The sequence below is a fragment of the Saimiri boliviensis genome, chromosome 3 (assembly GCF_048565385.1).
Source record: "Saimiri boliviensis isolate mSaiBol1 chromosome 3, mSaiBol1.pri, whole genome shotgun sequence".
Lineage (NCBI taxonomy): Eukaryota > Metazoa > Chordata > Mammalia > Primates > Cebidae > Saimiri > Saimiri boliviensis.
In genome coordinates, this window is record NC_133451.1 from 8,629,927 (window position 1) to 8,654,947 (window position 25,021).

The following is a 25,021-nucleotide window of genomic DNA, read 5'->3' on the forward strand; positions in this document are numbered from 1 at the left end:
GCAGCAAATTCTTGGTCAAGGATGACCACCACCTAAAGGCTTGGGCTTCACCTTGGGGGCAATGGGGAGCCACTGAAGGCTTTAGGGAGAGTAATGACCTCGACAGATGTGAGTTTTTAAAATATCCCTTTTACTTCGTGGGTTGGAGATCCCAGCTTTCTAATTTAAGGCATTTTATTGGCTTGGCAAGTCAATGAATTAATCATTCTATACCTGTTGAACACTTACCATGTGCTTTTGCTACATCAGGTGTCTGGAGAATGGGAATATATATATATATATATATATATATATATATATATATACATATATATATACATGTTTCATATATATATGTTTCATATATATTTATGTTTCATATATATATGTTTCATATATATATATATGAAACAAGTATGTGGTATTCTAAAAAACAGAGCATTTATTTATTTAAAAATTGTGGCAAATAGTGTAAAACCTGTAGCTACCAGGATGAAATCGCTTTTGTCAGACCCAGGCAAAACAAGGCTGGGAAGGCACCAAGGAGAGGGGACTCCTGCTTACATGTCTGAGATAAAAACTGTTTCCAAGGACTTCTTTAAAACCCTCATGCATCTCCTGCTTTGATGAGGCTAGATATTACTAGACATTCTTCAGGACTGCAGTAATGTAGATAAGATGCTCTTGGAAGAACACTTGCGCAGCACTGGCATCTCCACCAATGAGCTGATGACAACTCTGGCTTTAAGCCTCTAGAACCAGTGAACTCTGTTTCTAAGCAGCTTATGTAAATCTCTCTTTGCTAATAACAGCTCCTCCTTACCCTTCCCTCACTGAATGCACTGGTGGCTTGGCATTCCATGCCTTCTGGATTATTCTGGATTGTAATTCCTATTTCTATTTCCAAGTAAATCTAACGTATTTACATTTCCCATCTTAGTCATTGTAAGTGTACGGTTCAGTAGTGTTAAGTACTTTCACATTGTTGTACAATCAATCTGCAGACCTTTTTCATCTTGCAAAACTGAAACTCTGAACCCACTAAACAATTCTCTATTTCCCCTCCCCTGACTTTTGGCAACCTCGATTCTACTTTCTGTCTTTTTGAGTTTGAATATTCTAGATACCCCATACAAATGGAATCATACAGTATTTGTCTTCTTGTGTCTGGCTTATTTCTCATAGCATAATGTCCTCAAGGATCATCTATATTGCAGTGTGTATTAGAATTTTCTTCCTTTTTAAGGTTGAGTAAAATTCCATTGGATGTCTATACCACTGTGAAAGAAAAGCAAACCTTGGGATCCCCACATCACTAAGTCAAAAAGAGAAGTCAACCTGGGAACTGCATCAGGCAAACCTGCCTTCCATGTTAGTCCCGAATAAGACAGCCACAAAGATCTGAAAAAGCCGCATTCCTCTTTCACAATTTGCCCACTAGGAAATTCCTTGTGGGCTCCAAGATCTTTACCCTAAAACAGTTGTGTTCAATTTCACCCTCACAAAGTAAATGGATAGCTTATCTTCACAGGCACAGGACAAAGGACAGAACTCAAAGCCATTCCTCTGCTCACCTGAGACAAATACACACCTGATGTCTTCCTGTGCCCTGTGTTTATTTTATCTTATGTAGAAATTTGGGTTCACTGAGCTAGATGGATGCATAGTGAAAGACTGATCTCACATGTGAAAGACTGATCAAAGACTCAAAAGAATGCAACCATTTGCCTCTTATCTACTCACACCTTTATTAAAAAAAATGTCTTCCTTGTTTCCCAACATTTGCCCCTTCTCTTTAAAATATTAAGCCCTCAAAATAATCTTTAAAGAAAGGCACAGACCTGTCTTCCAGGTGCATGTCCTTAATCTTGGCAAAATAAACCTCTAAATAGATTGAGACCTGCGTCAGGTACTTTATGGTTTATGTCACATTTTGATCATCCGCTCATCTATCTGCAGGCACGTGGGTTGCTTCTACCTCTTGGCTATTGTGAATAATGCTGCTGTGAACATGGGTGGACAAATATCTTTGTGAGAACTTGCTCTCATTTCTTTTGGATATATATATATATATATATATATATATATATGCAGAAGTGGTATTGTTGGACCATATGATAATTCTAAAAGTAAAAAAAAACCCAAAAAGCATTTATTTAAAAAACAAAATGTAACATTACTGAAAGAAGTGGAAAAGATAATAAACATGCATCTGTAAACAAATCAACTGAAAGCAGCATTTGTTATTGCTCTTACGTATTTCCTCCGTTACTTGTACTTACAGTGTGCACTCTTGTCAAAGTTAATGGACGTAGAATTTCCCATTACAAATTTTTCACTATGAAAAGGTTTTAATGTTGGTAGGTAGTTTTTATAAAAAAGCATTAATTAAATGTCTGTCTCATGTTAAATCATCGATAATTGCTAATTTACTTAACCGTTTCCCTGTTATTGGGTTGAATGCTTTAACGAGGAGTCACTGCTATTTTTATTATTGGATGTTTCCAGACAATTAGTGCCTTGAATGTGTTTTCCTGAGTAAGACAGTAAATCTTAGGTAAAAGAATGTGAAAGAGGTGATATGTATAAGTGTATTTTATTTTGTATTGTCTGATTTTATTTTTATAATTTTTTTTTTTTTTTTGAGGCGGAGTTTCGCTCTTGTTACCCAGGCTGGAGTGCAATGGCGCGATCTCGGCTCACCGCAACCTCCGCCTCCCAGGTTCAGGCGATTATCCTGCCTCAGCCTCTTGAGTAGCTGGGATCACAGGCACACGCCACCACGCCCAGCTAATTTTTTGTATTTTTAGTAGAGACGGGGTTTCACCTTGTTGACCAGGATGGTCTCGATCTCTTGACCTCGTGATCCACCCTCCTCAGCCTCCCAAAGTGCTGGGATTACAGGCTTGAGCCACCGCGCCCGGCCTTGTTTTTATAATTCTTAATTAGAAAACAAAGATTAAATGAGATGAAGTTACAAAATGCCTAGCAGTGTTTGGCATGCAGTAGGTGCTCAATATGTGTTTATGTCTAAAATAAAGCCCAAAACATTTTAGAAGCCCAAATAATGCCTGTCAACATCAGTGAATTTATTGAAAACATACATGCTTCTTCAGGAGCTAGTCTAAGTAATCGACATAGATTATTTCATTTCATTGCTCACAATACCCTCTAGGGTAAGTTCCTATCATTCCCATTTCAAAGATGGGAAAACAGATTCAGCAAGGTTCCCTGACTTGCCCAAGGCCATAGGCTATTCAGTGAGGAAGTCAGGATTTTCACAGGTCTGATACTACATAGCAGGCATCCCCAAACTACGGTGGCCCCCTGAGGCCATTTATCCGCCCTCCCCCCCCAACCCCCGCACTTCAGGAAGGGGCACCTCTTTCATTGGTGGTCAGTGAGAGGAGCACAGTATGGGGCGGCCCTCCAGCGATCTGAGGGACAGTGAACTGGCTCTCTGTGTAAAAAGTTTGGGGACGCCTGCTATATAGCATCCATGACTTCAATCCCTTCCCTTCATTGCTGCTAGTGACTACATAACCAGGGGACTACGTAGCACATGTAACAGAGTGAAATAAAAGACCAGCCCAAATCAATTTCATTATTCATTTCAAGCCCTCAACATTTCCTTTCTGGCCACCGACACAGAGTAACTGTACAGTGAATATTTCTTGGATGAAAACTAATGTGATATAAACCAGTTATAGAATTAATGATGGGCAGGCTACTACTTCCATACCCTGTCCCACAGCAGACATCCTCAATCAATCATCCCATCTCACAGAAGACATCCTTAGTCAATTGCAGCACCATTTCTTCCTGAACCAAGAGGCCTCACTTTACTTTTCTGCATAGTACTCCTGGATCACTGTCCCCGCTGGGGAGTGGCACTGCCACCTAAGATGGAGTAGGAGGTCACTGATGTCCCAGAATTTTCCCACACTTTTTCTTTGAGTTGTGTACTTTCTCAAGTTTGCAAGTGTAATGATGAGTGTCTCACCTATTTTTCTTCTTTCTTTATTTCCATCTAGGTATATTTTCTTTGGGGGCATGCAAAGGATATTATCCAGTCTTTCAAAACACTGGAAAGGTAAAATTGTGGGTAATTGCTTTATATGTTGAATTTGGCATTCATTTAGAATTATCAAAACTCATCACTGCCATCTTGCTTTGGTTATAAAAACAGACCAACTCTCCACTTGGTCCTGAAAGCTAAGCCCTCACTTGTGGCCGAGAGAAGAGGGCCACTGTTTTTGGCTCCTCCCTGGGACAAGTCCAGAGGTAGCATGGGGCGCGGGGCTTGAATTTTGAATTTGAATCTGCATCTTAGACATTTTTGCCTTATGACCCTCAGTTTCCTCATCTATAAAATAGAGAGGAAGGGAAGAACATCTAATTTCATTTTCTAACCCTGATAAATTCTCAGTTGAGATGCTGGCCTGAAAACAAAGGTCAGATTAACAAGAGAAAAACTAGCAGGAGTTTATTGACACTTGCTCTGTGCCCATCATGTGGGAGGGACCTCAGTTCTAACATGTTTCTGTCAAAGCAGTGGTTTAGGGGCTTTGCTTAATTAGTATTTAACAAAGAGCCATAAATCCTATAAGGACAAGATTAAGGCGAGTTTTTCCCAGATTCTCTTATCTCTGCTGGCTTCGTTTCTGAGCTGGTAAGAGCTCAGAGTTGTCCCCAGTAAGAACAAAACTCACATCTCGTCTGTATGCAGGAAAGGAAGGGGAGGTAGCAGGATCTTTATTTATTTATTTATTTTTATTTTTTTAATCGCCATCCTGCCATCAGGCAGGCACAGGGAGAAGCAGTGTCCCCTGTGTTTTTAACCTTCTGCCACTTGACAGTCTTCAGTACTGTAGAGAGGAATCTATTGGTGCCCTTCAGAGACAGTAACACAGACTGCCTAGAGGATTGAAAGAGGGGATTGATGTAAAGCACGTGTAAGAGGCACTCAGCACGTGTAGGGTCCACCCATCACCCTCCCAGGTGATTGTGAGGATGGAGGGAAAGCATTGACAGGATAATGGAGTGAATCAGCTAAACGCAAGGCATTGTTACCATGTAAGAAAACACCATGCGCACACACATACAGATGAAGGAAACATACACTGAGATTACAAATGGCTCATGGAAACCTTCCCCATGTTGTAGTCTGGGATGCAGGCAGCCTGGCATGGGAAAATGACATCTGCCATTGGTTTGTGGACCGTTTCCAGATCAAGCCAACAGGAGGCTGCCAGCTCGCAGGGAACTTGCGTGGTAGAACAGTTTATAGCCATGCGTGGCAACAGTGCTACCTCCCTGGGTTCAATGGGCCTGGGACTGGATAGTGCCATTTGGACCAGAAAAAAGAGAGAAGAAAGAGGAGCTGTGCACATTACGAGTAAAAGAAAAGCCAGCCAGTGTGAGGCAAACAGCATTGTCTGCCTTTGTCAAAGGCTCTATAGAATGCCTCCCAGATGCCTCGGGGAAGGCTGGCCAGGATCTACAGCAACTGGGCAAGCGCAAGGGGCAAACAGATGGGCAAACACCTGACTCAGACACCCTGGGATTCTGTTTCCTTCTCCAGTTGTGTTTGGACATTATGCCAAAGGAAGCCAGGGTTCAAATGAGGCGAGGTTTTGCCTGCAGTTGCCCGGGAGAGCCTCAGAGAAATCAGCTGAGGTTAAAACTCAGAGGAGAGGCAGGGTCAAAGTTGAGGATGCAGTTGGACCATTTTTCCCATGGGCAGAATATGGACAAGTGGTCTCTTTGGTTGTCTGCTTTTAGTAAATTTTCACCCCTCCAGCTCTGCTTCCGAGACTCAGCTTCTTTGATGTTCTGTAGGCATTGCGTTGAGTACTGGTGAGTTCAAGACTAAGGCTGAATGCCAAGATTCTGTGGGTTTGGAAAGTTTCATGGAACTGCCCCTCCCTGCCAGGCAGGAGACCCACCCAGAACCTGAGCTGCCAGGTGAAACCAGAAACCATGTCTAAGAAGGAGCCGTGTGACTGTGTGCACACGTCTGTCTCACCCCATGGGGCTTGAGGCTTTCCCAGGGCTGCACAAGGACAGAGTCCCTGTGTTTTTCAGGTTTGGGGTGATCCACTCGGTGTTCACCAACCTGCTTTTGTGGGCCAACGGTGTCCTCAATGAGTCAAAGCACCAACTCAATGAGCACAAGGAACGGCTCATTACTCTGGGCTTTGGGAACATAACAACAGGTGAGTGGTGAGAGAGGTGAGTGGCCCTTCTGCCATGTTGGAATATCTTGGAAACCTGTAGATTTCAGAGATGGAGTGCAGGTCCCAAAGAATTGCAGGCCATCCAACTTAGCACCAGCCAGACAGGCCCTGTTGTTGAAAATCTTCCAAAACCTCAATCTCTCATAAGTGATATGTGCTGAGCATAATTAAAGATTTCTTCCATGACTCAGGGATTTGGAAGACCCACGGTGATCATTCTGATGGCCATTTCTCATGGTCCAGTTTGCTGCAGAAATAAAGGTCTTTGTTTTCAACTACAGAAGATTGATGGTTGCCTCTGCTTGTCTTTTTAATTAAGCCTCTATTACCAGTTCTTTCTGGTAAAAGTATGGCTTTTAAAAATTCCTACAAGTCTAATGGTAGGTTGTGGTTTATTGGCTGTAGTTCATTTAAAGTTTTAATCTAACTACTTTGCTTTTAATTCTAGCTGATGGCTGTTCCCCCTTGCTCGTATTTGAGAGCCTGTTGGGTTAATCTTTCTATTTTCTTCTAAAATCCTCTAGCATTTTACATTATGTCACTTCTGTGTTAGAACATTCAGGCCAAGGGGGATGTGGGGCAGGGAACTGGGTGTCTCAGGCTTGTTCCTATCATGTACAAGCTGTGTGACCTTTGAAAGACATTTAACCTCTCTGAGCCTCCCTTTTCTCATTTGTAAAGTGAGGGTGTCCAAATCATGTACTTGCAAAGATCCCTTCTGGCTTTACCGTGCAGCAAGTCTATGCTAGCTGTGTAACCCTCGGCTGTCCTGGAAAGTCACTTTGAACCTGTTTCCTCATCAGTGGGGTAGAGTCAACGCAAGCACCACCTCCAACCAGCAGCCACTCTTAGCGTTTGGGCCTCATGTCCTCCTTGGTATCAATATCAGTAGCAGCAATGACAATAATAACAAAAACAAATTGCTGTTAAGCACTTGCTGAGTGTCTGACACTGTTCTTGAAAGTTTACACTCTCAGGTAGTTTTTTATTTATGAGATGGAGTCTCTCCCTATCACCCAAGCTGGAGTGCGTGGTGCAATTTCAGCTCACTGCAACCTCAGCCTTCTGGGTTCAAGTGACTCTCCTGCCTCAGCTTCCCTGAGTAGCTGGGACTACAGGCATGTACCACCATGCCCAGCCAATTTTTGTATTTTTAGTAGAGACGGAGTTTTGTTATGTTGACCAGGGTGGTCTCAAACTCCTGACCTTGTGATCCACCCACCTCGGCCTCCCAAAGTGTTGGGATTACAAGTGTGAGCCACCGCACCTGGCCTCAGGTGGGCATTATTAACCTCATCTGAATAAAGCCATTAAGCCACAGAGAAGTTAGCCCAGGGGAACATAGTGAATACATGATTGAGCCGTGATTTGAATCCCAGCAATCTGGCTTCAAGACCCTCTGTGAAAGATGAGGTTGGATTAATTTTCTACAAAAGGATGCTGTCAGATCTAACATTCTGTTAATCTGAGCATTTCCTCCTGATTTCTTCCCTTGTCTTCTGCATAACACCGTATTGAATTGTAAGTGCTAGGGAAACCCTGTATGAATTGAAGATTATTACCGAGTGCAGTGGCTCATGCCTATAATCTGAGCACTTGTAATCCTAAAGCAGGAGGATCGCTTCAGCCTAGAAATTTGAGAGCAGCCTGGGCAACAAAGGGAAACCTCCATCTCTGCCAGAAAAAGCCAGGCATGGTGGCACGGGCTGTGGTCCTAGCTACATGAGAGGCTGACGCAGGAGGATCACGTGAGGCTGGGAGGTCCAGGCTGCAGTGAGCTGTGTTTGTGCCACTGCACTCCAGCCTGGGAACAGACGGAAACCCCATATCAAAAAAAAAAGAAAGAAAAAAAAAAAAGAAAATTGTATCATGTTCTGTAAAAGTAAAATTAATGCTATTATGTAGCTTTTCTCAGATTTTTAAAGTAATATATACATATCATTAACTAAAACAATGAAAAAGTGTGAAGAAAAACATCTGAGCTGGGCACGGTGGCTCATGCCTGTAATCCTAGTACTTTGAGAGGCCGAGGCAGATGGATCACGAGGTTAAGAGATGGAGAGCATCCTGGCCAACATGGTGAAACCGTGTCTCTACTAAAAATACAAAAAATAGCTGGGCGTGGTGGTGTGCACCTGTAGTCCCAGCTACTCAGGAGGCTGAGGCAGGAGAATCGCTTGAACCCAGGAAGCGGAAGTTGCATTGAGCCAAGATCATGCCACTGCACTGCAGCCTGGGTGACAGTGAGACTCTATCTCAAAAAAATCCACAGCACTTACCCAGAAATGCAGTAAATGCTGTGAATGTTTGTTTTATTTTCATAGTGTGCCATTTATTTATGGTTGATTTTATACCATACATTTGATCTTTTTTTATTGCAACCTTTTAATGAGTCAGATTTTACATTGCAACCAACACATAAATATGTGTGTGACAAAATAATACTTAATTTTACTATATCAGAGACACTCTCAAATTTTCTTATAGTTGATTCTACTCCATTCTATCCTATTCTAGTCCACTGCAAATTTATTCTGCTACAAAACAGTTGGTTGCTACTTGATTTTACAGCCTGATACTGGGTTGTGGCTTACATTTAAAAAATAGATATACAGTTTGTTCTTACTTTTTCCATTTTCCTTGAAATGGGATTACTTTCTTATATTATCAAAACACATCCTGGCTGGGTGTGGTGGCACATGCCTTTAATTCCAGTACTTTGGGAGGCAGAAGTGGGCAGATAGCATGAGCTCAGGAGTTTAAGACCAACCTGGCCAACATGGCGGACTCTGTCTCTACAGCAAATATAAAAATTAGCTGGGCGTGGTGGTGCATGCCTGTGGTCTCAGCTACTCGGGAGGCTGAGGCAGGAGAATCGCTTGAACCCAGGTGGCGGAGGTTGCAGTGAGTAGAGATTGTGCCACAGCACTCCCGCCTGGGCAACAGAAGGAGACTCTGTCTCAAAACAAACAAACAAACACACATCAAAAATAACAAAAACCATAAAGCACATCTCAATTATAATCTGCAGTGGCTGTCTACTATCCCATTGATGGGGTATACTAAAATTTACTTACCAATTTCTAAATTGTTGGACACTGAGGTGTTTTTCTCTCTCTCTTTCTCTTTCTTTTTCTTCTCTCTCTCTCTCTCTCTCTCTCTCTCTCTCTGTCTCTCTCTTTCTCTCTCACACACACAATTTTATCTGACTCTTTTTTTATCTTTATTTTTCAAGACTGAGTCTCACTCTGTTGCCCAGGCTGGAGTGCAGCGGCGTGATTTTGGCTCAGTGCAACCTCTGCCTCCCAAGTTCAAGTGATTCGCCTGTGTTAGCCTCTCAAGTACCTGGCATTACAGGCATGCCACCACACCTGGCTAATTTTTGTAATTTTAATGGAGACGGGGTTTCACTATGTTGGCCAGGCTGGTCTCAAACTCCTGACCTCAAGTGATCCACCCGCCTCAGCCTCCCAAAGTGCTGGGATTATAGGCCTGAGACAGTGTGCCTCGCGCCTGGTCTTACCTGACTCTTTGATTACATTCTTTATTTGTCCCTTTGAGTAGGAGGGTAGATGGAATTATGGGTCAGAGACTGTGTCGTCTTTAGGGCTTTCGTGACATGTTTCGTCATTTACTTGCAGCATCTCCCACCCTGTGAAGCGGGCCCTTCAATACCGCCACCAGCTTGTCTTCCAGAAGGTGGTGCCCACTTGCTTTCCCCACACTGGTGCTGGAGAACACCCGTCTCCTGCACGCTTGCTAGCACTGGAGTCATAAGAGGCATATCTTTTGCTAATTAAAAATGGCATTTACAAAGTATTTTTTAAAAATAATTTTAAAAATCACACATGTAAATTTAGAAAAGTTAGAAAATACAGGGAAGCAAAATCTAGAAAAGATTAAAAATCTCCCGTCATTTTCCACCCAGAGATAACCACTGCTAACATTTTTAGTTTGTGTCCTTCCAGATTTTTCCATCTGTGTGTCTGTCTATCCATCTGTCTGCCGTATGCATATCTATTTCTTACAGCAGTACAGTCATTGTGTTTATTGTCTTTGGCAACCTGCCAAATAAATGTGATTGAGGTAATGAATATGCTCTGGGGATACTCATGGCTATCAACTTAGCTATGATATTAAACATGATAATAAGCCATGACATGATAAAGCTTGTAATCCGGTGGGAAGATCAAGCATGAATCCGCAGTGGAAATGGCTTTCTGGGCTTTTCTGCCTCCCCTCGCACCCGCTCATTGCCCTCCCTTGTGCTCTACCTGTCTCCCCCAGTTCTAGATGACCACACACCGCAGTGTAACTGCACGCCCCCAACTCTCTGCACTGCCATATCCCACGGGATCTACTACCTCTACCCCTTCAACATAGAGTATCAGATCCTGGCCTCCACCATGCTCTACGTCCTATGGAAGAACATCGGGCGCAAAGTTGACAGCCATCAGCACCCGAAAATGCAGATCAAGTCTGACGGGGTCGTGGTGGGCGCAGCCCTGGGCCTGACTGCGCTGGCCGCCACCATTGGTGTGGTGGTGGTGTACCTGATTCATATTGGGCGCTCCAAGACCAAGAGCGAGTCGGCACTCATCATGTTCTACCTGTATGCCATCACCCTGCTGATGCTGATGGGGGCTGCGGGGCTGGCTGGAATCCGGATTTACAGGATGGATGAAAAATCACTGGATGAGTCCAAAAATCCGGCCCGCAAACTGGACTCAGACCTCTTGGTGGGCACTGCCTCTGGCTCCTGGCTTATCTCCTGGGGCTCAATCTTGGCCATCCTCTGTGCAGAGAACCACCCCAGCTACACCTGGTACAACCTGCCTTACTCCATCCTCGTGATCCTGGAGAAATATGTCCAGAACCTCTTCATCATCGAGTCCATTCACCGAGAGCCTGAAAAACTCTCTGAGGACATCCGAACCCTTCGGGTGGTCACCGTCTGCAATGGCAACACCATGCCCCTTGCTTCTTTCTGCCTCAAGAGTGGAGGCGTGGCTGAAGATGTGGCTCCCCGGAGCAGGGACACGCCACCAGCAGCCAACGGAAATGTGCACGTGAGAGAAGGCTGTGGCAAGGAGGACGAGAAGCGGGAGGAGAGCAGCTGGGGAGAGAGCCCCAGCCCAGCCCACCTTCCCTGTTTCTTACAGGGCAACGCCAAGAGAAAAGTCTTGAGGAATATTGCAGCCTTCTTGTTCCTCTGCAATATTTCGGTAATCCGCACCAAGTTATTCTTATTTTAATTTTATTTGAAACTTTCATTTTCAGTTCAAGGGGTACACATGCAGGCTTGTTACATGGGTAGATTGCATGTTGCTGAGGTTTGGTGCAAAAATGATCCTGTCACCCAGGTAGTGAGCATAGTGCCCAATAGGTAGGTTTCTTCTGCCTCTCCACTCCGGTAGTCCCTAGTGGTGTCTATTGTTCATATCTTTGTGTTCGTGAGCACTCAGTGTTTGGCTTCCACTTAGAGGACACGTGGTATTTGGTTTTCTGTTCCTGTGTTAATTCACTTGAGATAAGGACTCCAGTTCCATCCAAGTTGCTGCACAGAATGCGATTTCATTCTTTTTTAAGGTTTCACAATATTCCATGGTGTATAGCTACCATATTATTTATTTATTTATTTATTTTCTGAGACAGGGTCTTACTCTGCTGCCCAGGCTGGAGTGCAGTGGCGCGATCACAGCTCACTGCAGCCTTGACCTTCTGTGCTCAAGCAATCTTCCCATCTCAGCCTCCTGAGTAGCTGGGACCACAGGCACATGCCATCACACATGGTTAATTAAAAAAAATTTTTTTTTTTTTTTTGAGATGGAGTTTTACTCTTGTTGCCCAGGCTGGAGTGCAATGGCATGATCTTGGCTCACTGCTACCTCTGCATCCTGGATTCAAGCAAGTCTCCTGCCACAGCCTCCAGAGTTGCTGGGCTTAGAGGTGCCCACCACCACACTTGTCTAATTTTAAAAAGGTATTTTTAGTAGAGATGGGGTTTCACCATGTTGACAGGGCTGGTTTTGAACTCCTGATCTCAAGTGATCTGCCTGCCTCAGCCTGCCAAAGTGCTGGGATTACAGGTGTGAGCCCAGCCAAAACTTTCTTTTTGGCAGAGATGGGTTCTCACCGTGCTTCCCAGGCTTGTCTTGAACTCTTGGGGTCAGACAGTCCTCCCGCCTCAGTCTCCCAAAGTGCTGGGATTACAGATGTGAGCCACTGTACCCGGCCATAATACATTTTCTTTGTCCAGTCCATTACTGATGGACATCGAGGTTTCTCTTGCCTTTTAAAAATAAGACATGGAGGCAGCTAGTAATAAAAATGCTGTAAGGACAAAATTAAAATATGAGGTTGGAAAGTAGACCTATATTCTACAAATTACCTACTGAAGTCTTGCTGTGTGCTAGGGGCTGGGCCAGGCACTAAAAATTAAAGGGGAAAGACTAAGTCTCTTTCCTCTAAAAGGTCGCAATATGATGGGGGAGGGAGACAGTGAGAAAATCTAATACGGTGAGCAGGACAAGTGCTGAGACAGGCTTGTCAAAGTGTACTAGGAGCAGGGATCCAGAAGGACTTCAGTGAGGAGGGGGTGCTAGAGTGAGGCCCAGTGCCAATCAGGAGTGCTTTTGGCTGCAAGTGATAGGCAGTTTGATTTGCAGTGTCTTCAGTCTTAACAATGTTTTATTATCTCATGAGAATTCTGGAGGTTGGTTGCTTGGGGTTGGCCTGGCAGCTGAGCCATGTCATCAGGCATCAAGGCACTGTTCATCTTGTCATATGGGTGGTGTGGTGCTTTTGCCACGTGGTTACGAGGTGGCTGCAGCTGCACCAGGCATCACAAATGGATTCAGGACAGAAAGCATGGGAAGGGCTGGTGCCAGGCAGTGTCTCTCACGTGGGCACCCCTAGCTGCAAGGGAGGCTGGGGAAGTGGATGGTTTGCTTTCCAGCCTCTCTGACAGAAGGTAACAGGGGTGAGGAAAGTGAACAGTCACTCACCCCATCTTGTCTGCATCAGCAAGGGGTGACTGGAAGTTCACCAGATGATCAAGGCAGGGAAAAGCATTTCAGGCAGAGGCACACAGTGTGTGAAGACGCAGAGGCAAAAGACTCCATGGCATGCTTTGGGAGCACCAGGTAGTTTGGCATAAATTCCACGTGTTTTAAGCAGAGCCGCAGAATGTGATATAGGAGAGGGGGCCCAGCTAGGTGGGCTCTGGCTTGAGCAGGGCTTCTTATGCCTGGCTGGAGTCTTTATGCTGAGGGTAAGGGAGGACTTGCTCAGATTTGCGCTTTGGAGTGATCCTCTCAGCAGCTGTGTGTAGCAAGGATGGAGACAGATGGGGCCAGAAGCAGAAAGACTGGGAGAGAAAGCCCTGCAACAGCCCAGGCAAGTAGGGCAGGAGCTTGAACCCGGGCAGTGATGGAGGGATAGAGAAGAAAAAGGAATCAGAAGCGTTGTATGCCATTGGGGTATTTTTAGAGACACAGAGGAAGGATGGTGGGGCTGGTGAGAAGGAGGGGGAAGCAGCCTTTGCCACTGTGTGAGTCTCTGCAGAGACGGTGACTGGTGGCCGGAAGGGAGTGCCCCAGTCCACAGAGGTGTCTGCCCATCACTCTGACTGAAGCTAGCTCTCTGCTACCAGCCTCCATTATCAAGCCTGTTCTCTGTCGCCCCAGCAGCTCAGAGGCTTTTGAGCTTCCTCCCCTGAATTTCAGATGGTGCATTCAGGGCCTGCGACTTTTGTTATCGCCCTAAGAACGCGAAGCTGGGAAGGTCCCTTCTGAAGTCAGAACGGCTGTGTGTCTGCTGAGCAAACCTGATCCTCCCCAGCCTTGGATCACCTGGCTTCCTTCAGCTCGGTAGGCAGTGAGGAGGAGCTCGAAAGGGGGAAGGCCGGAAGAGTTTGGCTGCAGGCAGACCCTCTTCTCCATCCAGCAGACACTTGTCAGGCACCTGCTGTATGCCAGGACTATGTCTGGGGCACAGCAGCCAACCAAGAATTTAGAGTTAAAAGAGAGATGGATACTAGTTGGCTGTATATTTTTGAGATGCATATTCCAAAATGCAAACTCTTATACAGTCAGAGCTCTTTCTAGAATTCTCCTCAAGGCATATGCTTTTTTTGTGTGTGTATATATATATGCCCTGTGATTAATATATATATATTTTGAGATGGAGTCTTGCTCAGTTGCCCAGGATGGAGTGCAATGGCGTGATCTCGGCTCACTGCCACCTCCGCCTCCTGGGTTCAAGCGATTCTCCTGCCTCAGCCTCCTGAGGAGCTGGGACTACAGGCATGCCCAGCTAACTTTTTGTATTTTTAGTAGATACAGGGATTCACCATGTTCATCAGGCTGGTCTTGAACTCTTGACCTCAGGTGATCTGTCTGCCAAGGCCTCCCAAAATGCTGGGATTACAGGCGTGAGCCACCACTCCTGGCCTAATAGATGTTTTAAAAACTAAGTTCTGAAAAGCTGTTTGTCTGTGATTGCCTTTTTGGTTGACCCCTGGGTGAAATACTTGGCTTGCATTTTTGCACCCACTTGCAGAAAAATAGCGCAGTCCGAAATCCCAGAATCAAGAGGCAGCTGATGGTCTGTCAGGACCCGAAGGCCAGACCCAAGACCCAGGACCCAGTCCAGGGAGGAGGGTGGGCTTCGTTTCTTCCTCCGTGTGCTTGGCCCGTGATCCCCCAGGCACTGGCTGGGTTATGGGGACGGAACCAGAGGATGGAAATCCACAGGGTGGTGTCTTAGGATGTCAATGCTGGCTCATTGGGCGGCACTTTGAAACCTTGCAGTTGACCCAAGGTTGTGCCACAGGCGTCTGGCAGAGAGCAAGAGCTGTCTTCTCCAGCATGGGGAGCCGGTCCACAGCCCCAGCTGCAGGTGCTGATGCGCACGTCTGGGAGGCATGGCTTCCACTCCAGCCAAGACAGAGTTGGAAACGTTAGTTGAATTTCCAGGAGCCGCACCCTGGAGACAACAGAGGGTGGGTGTGGTGATGGAGAAGGGCAGGGCGCTGTGGGAGACTGGATTCAGGGAAGGCCTCTTCTAAGGAAGGGTGTGGACGGGGCTGGGGTGAGGGACTCCCAGGGCAGAGCTGCAGGTGCGGGGAAAGCACAGGTGCAAGGCAAGGCAGAGCTCACCGGACATGACCCCGGAGCACGGAGCAGAGGGCCGAGGGGAGACCACACAGGGCCCACGATCAAGACTCCATGCTAAACACAACAGAAAACCATGGAAGGGTCTAATCTGTGAGCAACGGGATCTGACTCATGCTTATTATTATTATTATTATTATTATTATTTGAGATGGAATTTCACTTTTGTTGCCCATCTTGGCTCACTGCAACCTCTGCCTCCCGGGTTCAAGTGATCTCCTGCCTCAGCCTCCTGAGTAGCTGGGATGACAGGTGTGTGCCACCACACCTGGCTAATTTTTGTATTTTTAGTAGAGACGGAGTTTCTCCATGTTGGTCAGGCTGGTCTTGAACTCCTGACCTCAGGTGATCTGCCTGCCTCTGCCTCCCAAAGTGCTGGGATTACAGGCATGAGCCACCATGACAAGTCTATTTTTATTATATTTTTAATTGTGGTAAAAAAAAACACCACACAAACTTGCCCACCGCACCCACTTTCAAGAGTACAGTTGAGTGAAGGACGTTCACATGGTGCAGCCATCACCACCATCCATTTCCAGGTTATTCTCATCCAGCGAAACTGAAACTCTACCCCATTAAATACGGAGTCCCCATTCTCCGCGCTCCTGACAACCACCATTCTTTCAGTCTCTAGGAATTTGACTCCTAGACTCCTCATATAAGTGGATTTGTGGAGTATTAGTCCTTTTGTTACTGGCTTATTTCACTCATCATAACACCCTCCAGGGTCTCCAGGTTGCAAGTTACAAAGGGTGACAGATGCCAAGCAGGACCTGTGCTTTCAGACTTAAGTTCCTGGGGAGACGGTGACACTAGGTTGGACACGGAGGACTCTGGAGGAGGGGCAACCTTGGGGGCAGTGAGTGGAGGTCAGCGTGGAAGGAAGGACCAGAGTTAAGTACTGGACCTGTTCTGTTTCAGGTGCCTCTGTGGCATCCAAATGGACAAAGCCAGTAGGCAGATATTTTGGTTTTCTGTTGCCGTGCAGCGAACTGCCCCAAATGTATGACAGAAGTAACAGGAATGATTTTGTTTTTGTCTCATGGCTTTTATTGTGAGTCATGGCTTTGTGGGTTAGAAATTCTGGCAGGGCTCGGATGGGCAGTTCTGTTCTTCACGGCATCGGGTGAAGCTGGTGAAGTCTTGTCCGGAAGGTCCATGGTCTGGTGCCTTGAGTGGGGGTGGCTGGGAGGCTGGGCTCAGCCCTGACTGGGGCATCCGCAGGTGGGTCTCCAGCCTGTTGTCTCAGGGTGATTGGACTCTGAAGGGTCCCAGAGCCAACCCTACGCAAGTTCGAACCGGAAACAGCCTGTCTCCTAAGGCCTGGGCTTAGAAACTGCATGGGGTCATTTTTGCCATATTTTATTAATCACGTAGTGACGGAGCCCATCCAGATTCAAGGAAAGAGATCATAGGTCACCTCTCAATAGGATAAGTAACAAGAATTTACGGCCAACTGAACAGCAGATAGAAAGATGTGGGTTTCAGAAGAGGTCCCATCTTCCCGCCTTCCTTTCTTCTCCTTTCTCCTCCCTGTCTCCCCCTCCCTCCTTCTCTCCCTTCCTTTAAAACATGTCCCTTGAATACCTGCAGAGGGCCGGGCACTGCTGTGAATGGTAAGGGTACAGCTACGACTAAGATCTCTGGTCTTCCTCCTCTGGGGCTTAGAAACCAGGCAACAGCAAGCAAAACCATCAACCAAGAGAGACCATCAAGCAAGAAAGACCCCCCAGTAGTGACATGTGTTAGGTGGAGAAGTGGGAAGGAGGGTGTGGGAGACAGCTCTTGGGCAGCCATTGTAGATCAGATGGACCAGCTCAGCCGGAAGGCCTTGCTGAAGGGTGACGTGAGACAGGGAGGGCTGGCCGCGCATGTTCAAGGCAGAGGGAACAGTGGCTGGTGCAGAACCCCCGGTGGGACTGAGCGGGCCTGGTGTGAGAAACAGGAAGAAGGGCTGTGTGCCACGTGGGTGGGGTGAGTGGGGAGAACGTGGACAGTGGTTAGAAATCAGTTAACAGAATGCTTCATCACCCCATGCGGGAGTGTACATTTTACTTTAAATATTTTGGGAAGACTCTGGGGGTTTAATCAAGGTAGGGACAGGATCTGATTTTCATAAAAAGTTAATCTGGTAGCTGAGTGGAGTCCTAGTGCAAGCTGGGAGACCAGGTAGGAGGCCACCGCTGTGGTCCAGGTGAGAGAGTCCGGCTGGACAGGCGGAGACAGAGAGCCACAGGTGGGCTGTAGATACTGCTTTGGAGGCGCACAGTCAGGATGTGCTGATGGGCCGGATGGCAGGGGGCATGGTTATGGGAGGAGGAGGGAGATAAGAATGACACCTGGAGCTTTGATGGACCACCTGGGAGGAGGATGTCACTGATCAGATGGAGAAATGGGGAAGGTGGGTTGAGTTTGAGATGTGTTTTAGACACTCAAGTTGCCAGCGGAAACTATGAGCCTGGGCTTCTTGGGAGTGGTCCAGGCTGGAGATTTAGCTTGGGAAGTCACAGGCCCATAGTGGGTGTTTACAACCAGGTACTGGAGAGAGCCCTGGGGCTCATGTGTATAGAGAACAGAAAGGGACCCAAGGAGGAGCCCTGGACCGCCGGCCAACATTAAGGGGCAGAGCAAAGTATGAAACAGCAAAGGAGATGGGAGGGACCCGCCAAAGAGGTAGGAGAGCTGCTAAGAGTCACAGCAGCCAGGGAACAAAGTAGAAGAGAGGGATCTTGGTTCCAGGCCCCACGTGGTAGATTCCAAATGCACAGTGCTCAAGTCCTATATGTAAAATGGGGCAGTGTTTGCATGTAACCTACCCATCCTCCCATACACTTTAAGACATCTCTAGATTACTTAAATACCTAATACGATTTAAATACTGTGTAAATAATTTTTATACTGTATTGTTTAGAGAACAACGGCAAGAAGAGAGTCTGTACATATTCAGTACAGACACACCCAACCATTTTATTTTTTGAATTTATTTACTTTTATTTTTTGAGACAGAGTCTCACTGTTGCCCAGGCTGGAGTGCAGTGGCACAATCTCGGCTCACTGCAAACTTTGCCTCCCTGCTTCAAGCGATTCTCCAGCTTCAGCCTCCCGAGTAGCTGGGATTACAGGCAAGTGCCACCACGCCTGGCTAATACTTTGTATTTTTAGTAGAGATGGGGTTTCACCATGTTGGCCGGGCTGGTCTCGAATTCCTGACCTCAGGTGATCCACCTGCTTCGGCCTCCCAAAGTGCTGGGATTACAGGTGTGAGCCCTGTACCCAGCCTACTTTTTGAATATTTTTGATCTGTGGCTGGTTGAATCCATAGACACAGATCCCTGGATGCAGAGTTTGGCTGTATATAGCAGGGCGGGTTCTGTATGGAGTTCTAATGAAGGCTGCGTGTCTCAGTTACCTATTGCTATGTAAGAGACTACCCCAGAACTCAGCAACTTAAACAACGTACATTTATGGTTTCATAGTTTCTCTGGCTTGTGAATCCAACTACAGTTTAGCTTGTGTCTGTACAGGGCCATTCCCAGGCTGAAACTGTCGGCGGGGGCTGCATTCATTTCAAGGCTTGACTTTGAGAGAGGTGGCAGAGGATTTGTTTCCAAATCTACTCATGTGGCTGTTGGCAGGATTCAGCTGTGGCTTGTTGGACTGAAGCTCTGAGTTCCCTGAAGCACGAGGGTGCTTTGCAGCGTGGCTGCTACCGCCTGTCTTACAGAAGATGAGCAAGAGGGATAGCAGGTCCTTTGCAACCTAATTTCAGAAGTGACTTCCCATGTCTTTTGCCGTCTTTTGTGAGTTGGAAGCGGGTCATTAGGTGCAGCCCACACTCAAGGGGTGGGGACTCCACAAAGGGGTGACTGCAGGAGCTGGGCATCATCGAGGGTCATCCTAGAGCCTGCCAGCACAACCAAAGAGTGGAGGACGCTGAAGAAGTGTGCAGTCTGAAGCGGGAGAGGGCCCAGGGCTGAGCTCTGGGGCCCTGAGAAGCCTGACAGCTCAAGGGGTGGCAGAGCAGGAGGGAACTGGGACAAGGAAGAGACTGAGAAGCAGGGAACAGCGTGTAGGCTTGGGGAGCAACACAATCAAAAGTCATTGCTTTCAGTTTTCAAAACTTAGTTCTCATCTAAGCCCTCTCAGACACGTGTTAGTATTCCCATCTTCCAGATGAGGAAACGGAGGCTGGGCGAGGGCTGTAGGGATGGAGAGAATTGGATGGGTTCAAAAAGCACTCGCTCGGGATGGATTGCAGGGAAGCGTGGGTGAGGCAGTGAGCAGGATCCTGGCAGGCAGGATTTGGTGGTTTCCGTGCACATGGGAAATGTTGTGAGGTCTCCTTACTGTTCTGGCGGGGGTGACTCATCCAGGTTGGCTTCCATGAGACCTGGACTTGAGTGGGGCCTCCGCGGTGGCTTGGAAGCTGCTCCCCACCACAGGCCATTATCTCTTCTCTTGCAGCTTTGGATACCTCCCGCCTTTGGCTGTCGACCCGAGTATGACAACGGATTGGAGGAGATTGTCTTTGGCTTTGAACCCTGGATAATTGTGGTCAATCTGGCCATGCCTTTTTCTATTTTCTACCGAATGCACGCAGCTGCCTCCCTCTTTGAGGTCTATTGTAAGATATAGTCTGGGTCCACAAGAGACCGAGGAGTGAGCTAACAAGAGAGTTCACTGGAACCACCTGGGAGTGGCCAGGCTGGACAAATATTGCCTGACAAATATGAGAAGGGCCGCCTTTTGTCTGCAAAGATTGCGCTTCCTGTGGGCTGGAACTGCCCGTCACCCCCGATGAGTGTAAACAAGTTAGATCAAAATCCATGAGGTGGCTGGAATCTGTCCTTGGGTAGTTAAATGCTAATCAAGCCGAAATTATTCTATTCCCTTCTAAATGATTTAGAAGAATGTGATTATGGTTTGGGAAAGAATCCATCCAGTTTGTTTTTCATAAAAAGCGTCTTCTGTGTGTCATTTATCATGCGACTCCACACAACCTTCTCCTGACCACCTGCCTAGTAATTTATACTTAAAAATTTTATCCTTCTCAAAGCTGATGAATTGGGACACAATCACATTGAGCTGATATTGTTTCCGCATAGGTTTAATTTCTTGAAGTTAGTTTTATCATCTGGATAGAAATTTGTGTACAGGCCAAAATAAAAACATTTCTTACCTGAAATGTCGGCACATTTTTGTGATCACTTTGAAGTATTTTTAAAAAGAAATTTCACTGTTTTCTCTTTCAGTGTAAATACATACATGTTTATTGTAAAAAATTTGAATGTTTCAGAAAAGTGAGAGAAAAAGTAACCTATGTTGCCACTGTTCAATTAATGATTACTTTTTTTTGAGACGAAGTTTTGCTCTGTTGCCAGGCTGGAATGCAGTGGTGTGATTTCGGCTTACTGTGACCTCCACCTCCCAGGTTCAAGTGATTTTTCTGCCTCGGCCTCCTGAGTAGCTGGAACTACAGGCATATACCACCATGCCCAGCTAATTTTTGTATTTTTAGTAGAGACAGGGTTTCACTATGTTGGCCAGGATGGTCTCAATCTTCTGAACTCATGATCTCTTCCCACCTCAGCCTCCCAAAGTGCTGGAATTATAGGCAAGAGCCACTGGGCTCAGCCAACAATTACTTTTTTTTTTTTTTTTTTGAGACGGAGTTTTGCTCTTGTGTACCCAGGCTGGAGTGCAATGGCGCGATCTTGGCTCACTGCAGCCTCCGCCTCCTGGGCTCAGGCAATTCTCCTGCCTCAGCCTCCTAAGTAGCTGGGATTACAGGCATGCGCCACCATGCCCAGCTAGTTTTTTTATTTTTAGTAGAGACGGGGTTTCACCATGTTGACCAGGATGGTCTCCATCTCTCGACCTCGTGATCCACCCGCCTCGGCCTCCCAAAGTGCTGGGATTACAGGCTTGAGCCACCGCACCCGGCAACAATTACTTTTAATATCTTGATGTATTTCTTCCAAACCTGTTGATGTGATTCTTTTTGTTGTCATTATTACACCTTTAAATGATGATGCAACATATTTGATTTTGTATTCAGTTATTTTCCCACTTAACAATATGGCATAAACTTTGCCCCCATATTGTTATAAGTTCTTTATACATATTATTTTAATGCTGTAAGATAGTCTATCAAGTGAATGTACCTTAACTAATGCAGTTTCCTATGGCTGGTTTTAGAGTGTTTATAACTTTTTGCTTTTATAAGTAACTCTAAAAATCAACCATATCTGTGAAGCATTTCCCATATTTAGAATTGCTTCTTTAAGATACAGAATTACAATTAGGATGCCTAAAGATTAAGATTATAAATAGTTCAAAGGTGTCTAAGGAATACTGACATTTGGGAGACCTTTGTATATGTTTTTCCATAGCTATTTTAATATCGTAATAAAATTAGTTTTCTTACTCTAAGTATTAATGTGAATATCTTTTCATTTGAGTGTATTTTTTTCAGAGAGTAAAGGCAATGGGACAGCAAGAAATACAAAGCTGTTTTCTTTTTTAACATGGGTAAAATACATTTATTTTAGAAAAAAACTAAAAAATAGGTTAGATACTAAAAAATGAAATCATCATCTATGCATGTCCCATCTAGAGAATCGGTTCTCCACCTGGGAATCTTGTTCCTTGAGGGGACATTTAGCAATATCTGCAGATATTTTTAAATATTTATTTATTAAAATTAAAATAAATTTAAATTATACATAATATTTGTACATGTAGACTACATGTGATATTTTAATATAAACATATAATAAGTAATAATCAAATCAGGGTGATTGAGATAACCTCAAGTGTGTATCTTTTTTTGTGTTAGGAACATTCTAATTTCACTGTGTTAGTTACTCTGAAATATACAGTAAATTATCGTTAACTATAGTTGCCCTTTTGTGCTACCAAATACAGTTTCGATTGTTACACTTAGTGCACCCGGGATACTGCTAACATCCGACAGCACAGGGGACACCCCACCCGAAAGAGTCATCTGCCCGAGTGTCCATGGTGCTGAGGTAATCTAGAAGTAATTGCTCTTAAGTTTTGTTATCTAGGTAGCTATTAGCACACACACACACAGGGTAGGCATGGCGGCTCACCTGTGTAACCCCAACACTTTGGGAGGCTGAGGAGGAAGGATCGCTTGAGGCCAAGAATTTAATACCCGTCAGGGAGCACAAATACAGAGTCAGACTCTGTCTGTCCAAAAAAACAAAACAAAACAAAAATCCAGTTGTGGTGGGGCATGCCTGTAGCTACTCATGAGGCTGAGTGTAGAGGATCACTGGAGCCCAGGAGTTTGAGGCTGTAGTGAGCCAAGATCATGCCACTGCACTCCAGCTTGGGTGACACAGTAAGACCCTGTCCCTTAAATAAATAAATAAATAAATATGTTTTGAGATGGAGTCTCTCTCTGTCACCCAGGCTGGAGTGCAGTGGCATGATCTCAGCTCATGGCAACCTCCGCCTCCTAGATTCAAGTGATTTTCCTGCCTCAGCCTCTTGAGTAGCTTGCACTACAGGCAGCTGCCCCCATGCCTGGCTAATTTTTGTATTTTCAGTAGAGATGAGGTTTCATCATATTGGCCAGGCTGGTCTCAAACTCCTGATCTTGTGATCCATCCGCCTTGGCCTCCCAAGCTGGAGTGCAATGGCGCGATCTCGGCTCACTGCAACCTCTGCCTCCTGGGTTCAAGTGATTCTCCTGCCTCAGCCTATGGAGTAATTGTGATTACAGGAGCCAGCCACTATGCCCAGCTGATTTTTGTTTTTTTAGTAGAGACAGGGTTTCACCATGTTGACCAGGCTGGTCTCAAACTCCTGACCTCTGGTGATCCATCCACCTTGGCTTCCCAAAGTGCTGGGATTACAGGTGTAAGCCATCGCACCTGGCCATTTTTTTTTTTTTCCAGAAGTACATGCACACCCACACTCACATGAAGGGGGTGGTTTTTAAACACACTGCATTTGTGTGTAATTTGCTTTTTTCCTCTTGATACACCAGAGTGCTTCTTCCCTATTTTGGGTCTCAGGCACTGATGCTCTGGCTTTAGTGTGCTTGAGACGCATCTGGGGAACTTGTTAGAATTCCTGCTCTCCAAGCTGGAAGGGCAGATTCAGTCTGGAGTGGGGCACAGAAATCTGCACTTTCATGAGCATCTCAGGGGGTGCCAACTCCCTTTGATAAGCATCTCCTTGGGAGTCCATGGACGCCAACTTAGGACTCCTGAGCAAGGTTCCTTGACATTGTGTATCCATGTGCAGTATGATTTTGGGTGGCTTTAAAGTACCTTCCATGGAAGGATGTACCATTCCTTATTTTTTCAAACCATGATGTTGGACATTTAGAGACATTTAGGTGGTTCCTTTTTTTGGTCCTACGATAAACAATGGTGAGCACCTTCGTAACTGAGTCTTTGAGGTCAGTGACAAGCTGTCCTCTGGAGTGATTTGTGCTGACTCGGCAGTGACTGAGCAGGATACTGGTTTCCCCATTTTGGTTGGCGTTGCTTTTGACCCTGTTCTAAGCACATTAGGGCAGGCCTGAGGCCTCAGCTATGGGTTTTGGGCTCTGTCAAGGAAATAAAGTAGCCATCGTAATGCTGGGAATAATGGATCCAGGCTGTGGGGATGCTACTGTGGACGAGGGCAGCATCAGAAAAGCCTGCATGGCTGGCCTGGCTCCACGTTTCCAAGAAAGGATCTGAAGATGGATGGAGCATCTCTTATCTCCAGCAGGCAGCCTCAGGGATGGCTATTTCAGCCAGGTGGTTTTTTACCTCCAAGTAATTAAGCATTCTGACTCAACCACCGTAGGTGGCAAGAAACATTGGCTATCTTAATGCCGAGGCAATTTGCCAAAGAGGAACCAGAATGTGCAGTACACAGGTGTTAAGATCTCGGGTAGTATACGGGGAATACACCCTGAAATGATAATGAGTTACCACTTCCCATTTATCAGATTGGCAAGAGTTGGCAAGATGTGAAAGAAAGGCTCATATACAGTGCTAGTGGGAGCATAAATTAATAAGATCAGACTGGAGACCAGTGGGCAATATTGACTAAGGCTGGAGGCACACATTCCTTATGACCTAAGAATTCCATTCCTTGGCTTGTGCTCCAGAGACAGCCTCACACGTGTGTTCAGGAATGTTCACTCAGCATTACTTGTAATTAGGAAAGATGGAAAACAGTCTAAATGCCTGTCAATTAGGAGTGCAGATAGACACACTAGGGATTCTTTCCATAAGGGGATATTTCAGAAGGGTAAAAAATGAACACGCCCAAATTCGTGTATCAACATGGATAGTCCCCCAAAACAACGTTGAATGAAAAATTAAGTAGTGTAGGAGGATAATTGGTATGATACCATTAATATGATGTCTAGAAAAAAAAATTATTGGGGGACAGGTCCATATGTGATAAGATTATAAACACACCTGAAGAAAGAATGTTCACCAAGTTCAGTGTAGTGAGAAGGGTCTTGGAACCAAGCAACAGAGTTCCTGCTGTGTCTGAAATATTTTTCTTAAGCAAATAGATCAGTACAGAGGTATTCATTGTGTTTTCATCCGTACTTTCAAAAGGCACTCTTTAAGTGTACTTTTAAAT

General features: G+C 45.6%; 1 protein-coding gene across 1 annotated transcript in view; it reads left to right on the forward strand.

Annotated features, from left to right (window-relative positions):
• Positions 1–20,596, forward strand: part of OTOP1 (otopetrin 1) — a 37,338-nt gene extending 16,742 nt beyond the window's left edge. The window contains exons 3-6 of the mRNA XM_003934677.4: positions 4,014–4,072; positions 6,067–6,197; positions 10,506–11,443; positions 19,859–20,596. Coding sequence (XP_003934726.3) covers positions 4,014–4,072; positions 6,067–6,197; positions 10,506–11,443; positions 19,859–20,029 — 1,299 coding nt within the window. The 3' untranslated portion in view covers positions 20,030–20,596. The remainder of the gene's footprint in view (positions 1–4,013; positions 4,073–6,066; positions 6,198–10,505; positions 11,444–19,858) is intronic.
• The last annotated feature ends 4,425 nt before the right edge of the window (positions 20,597–25,021 follow it).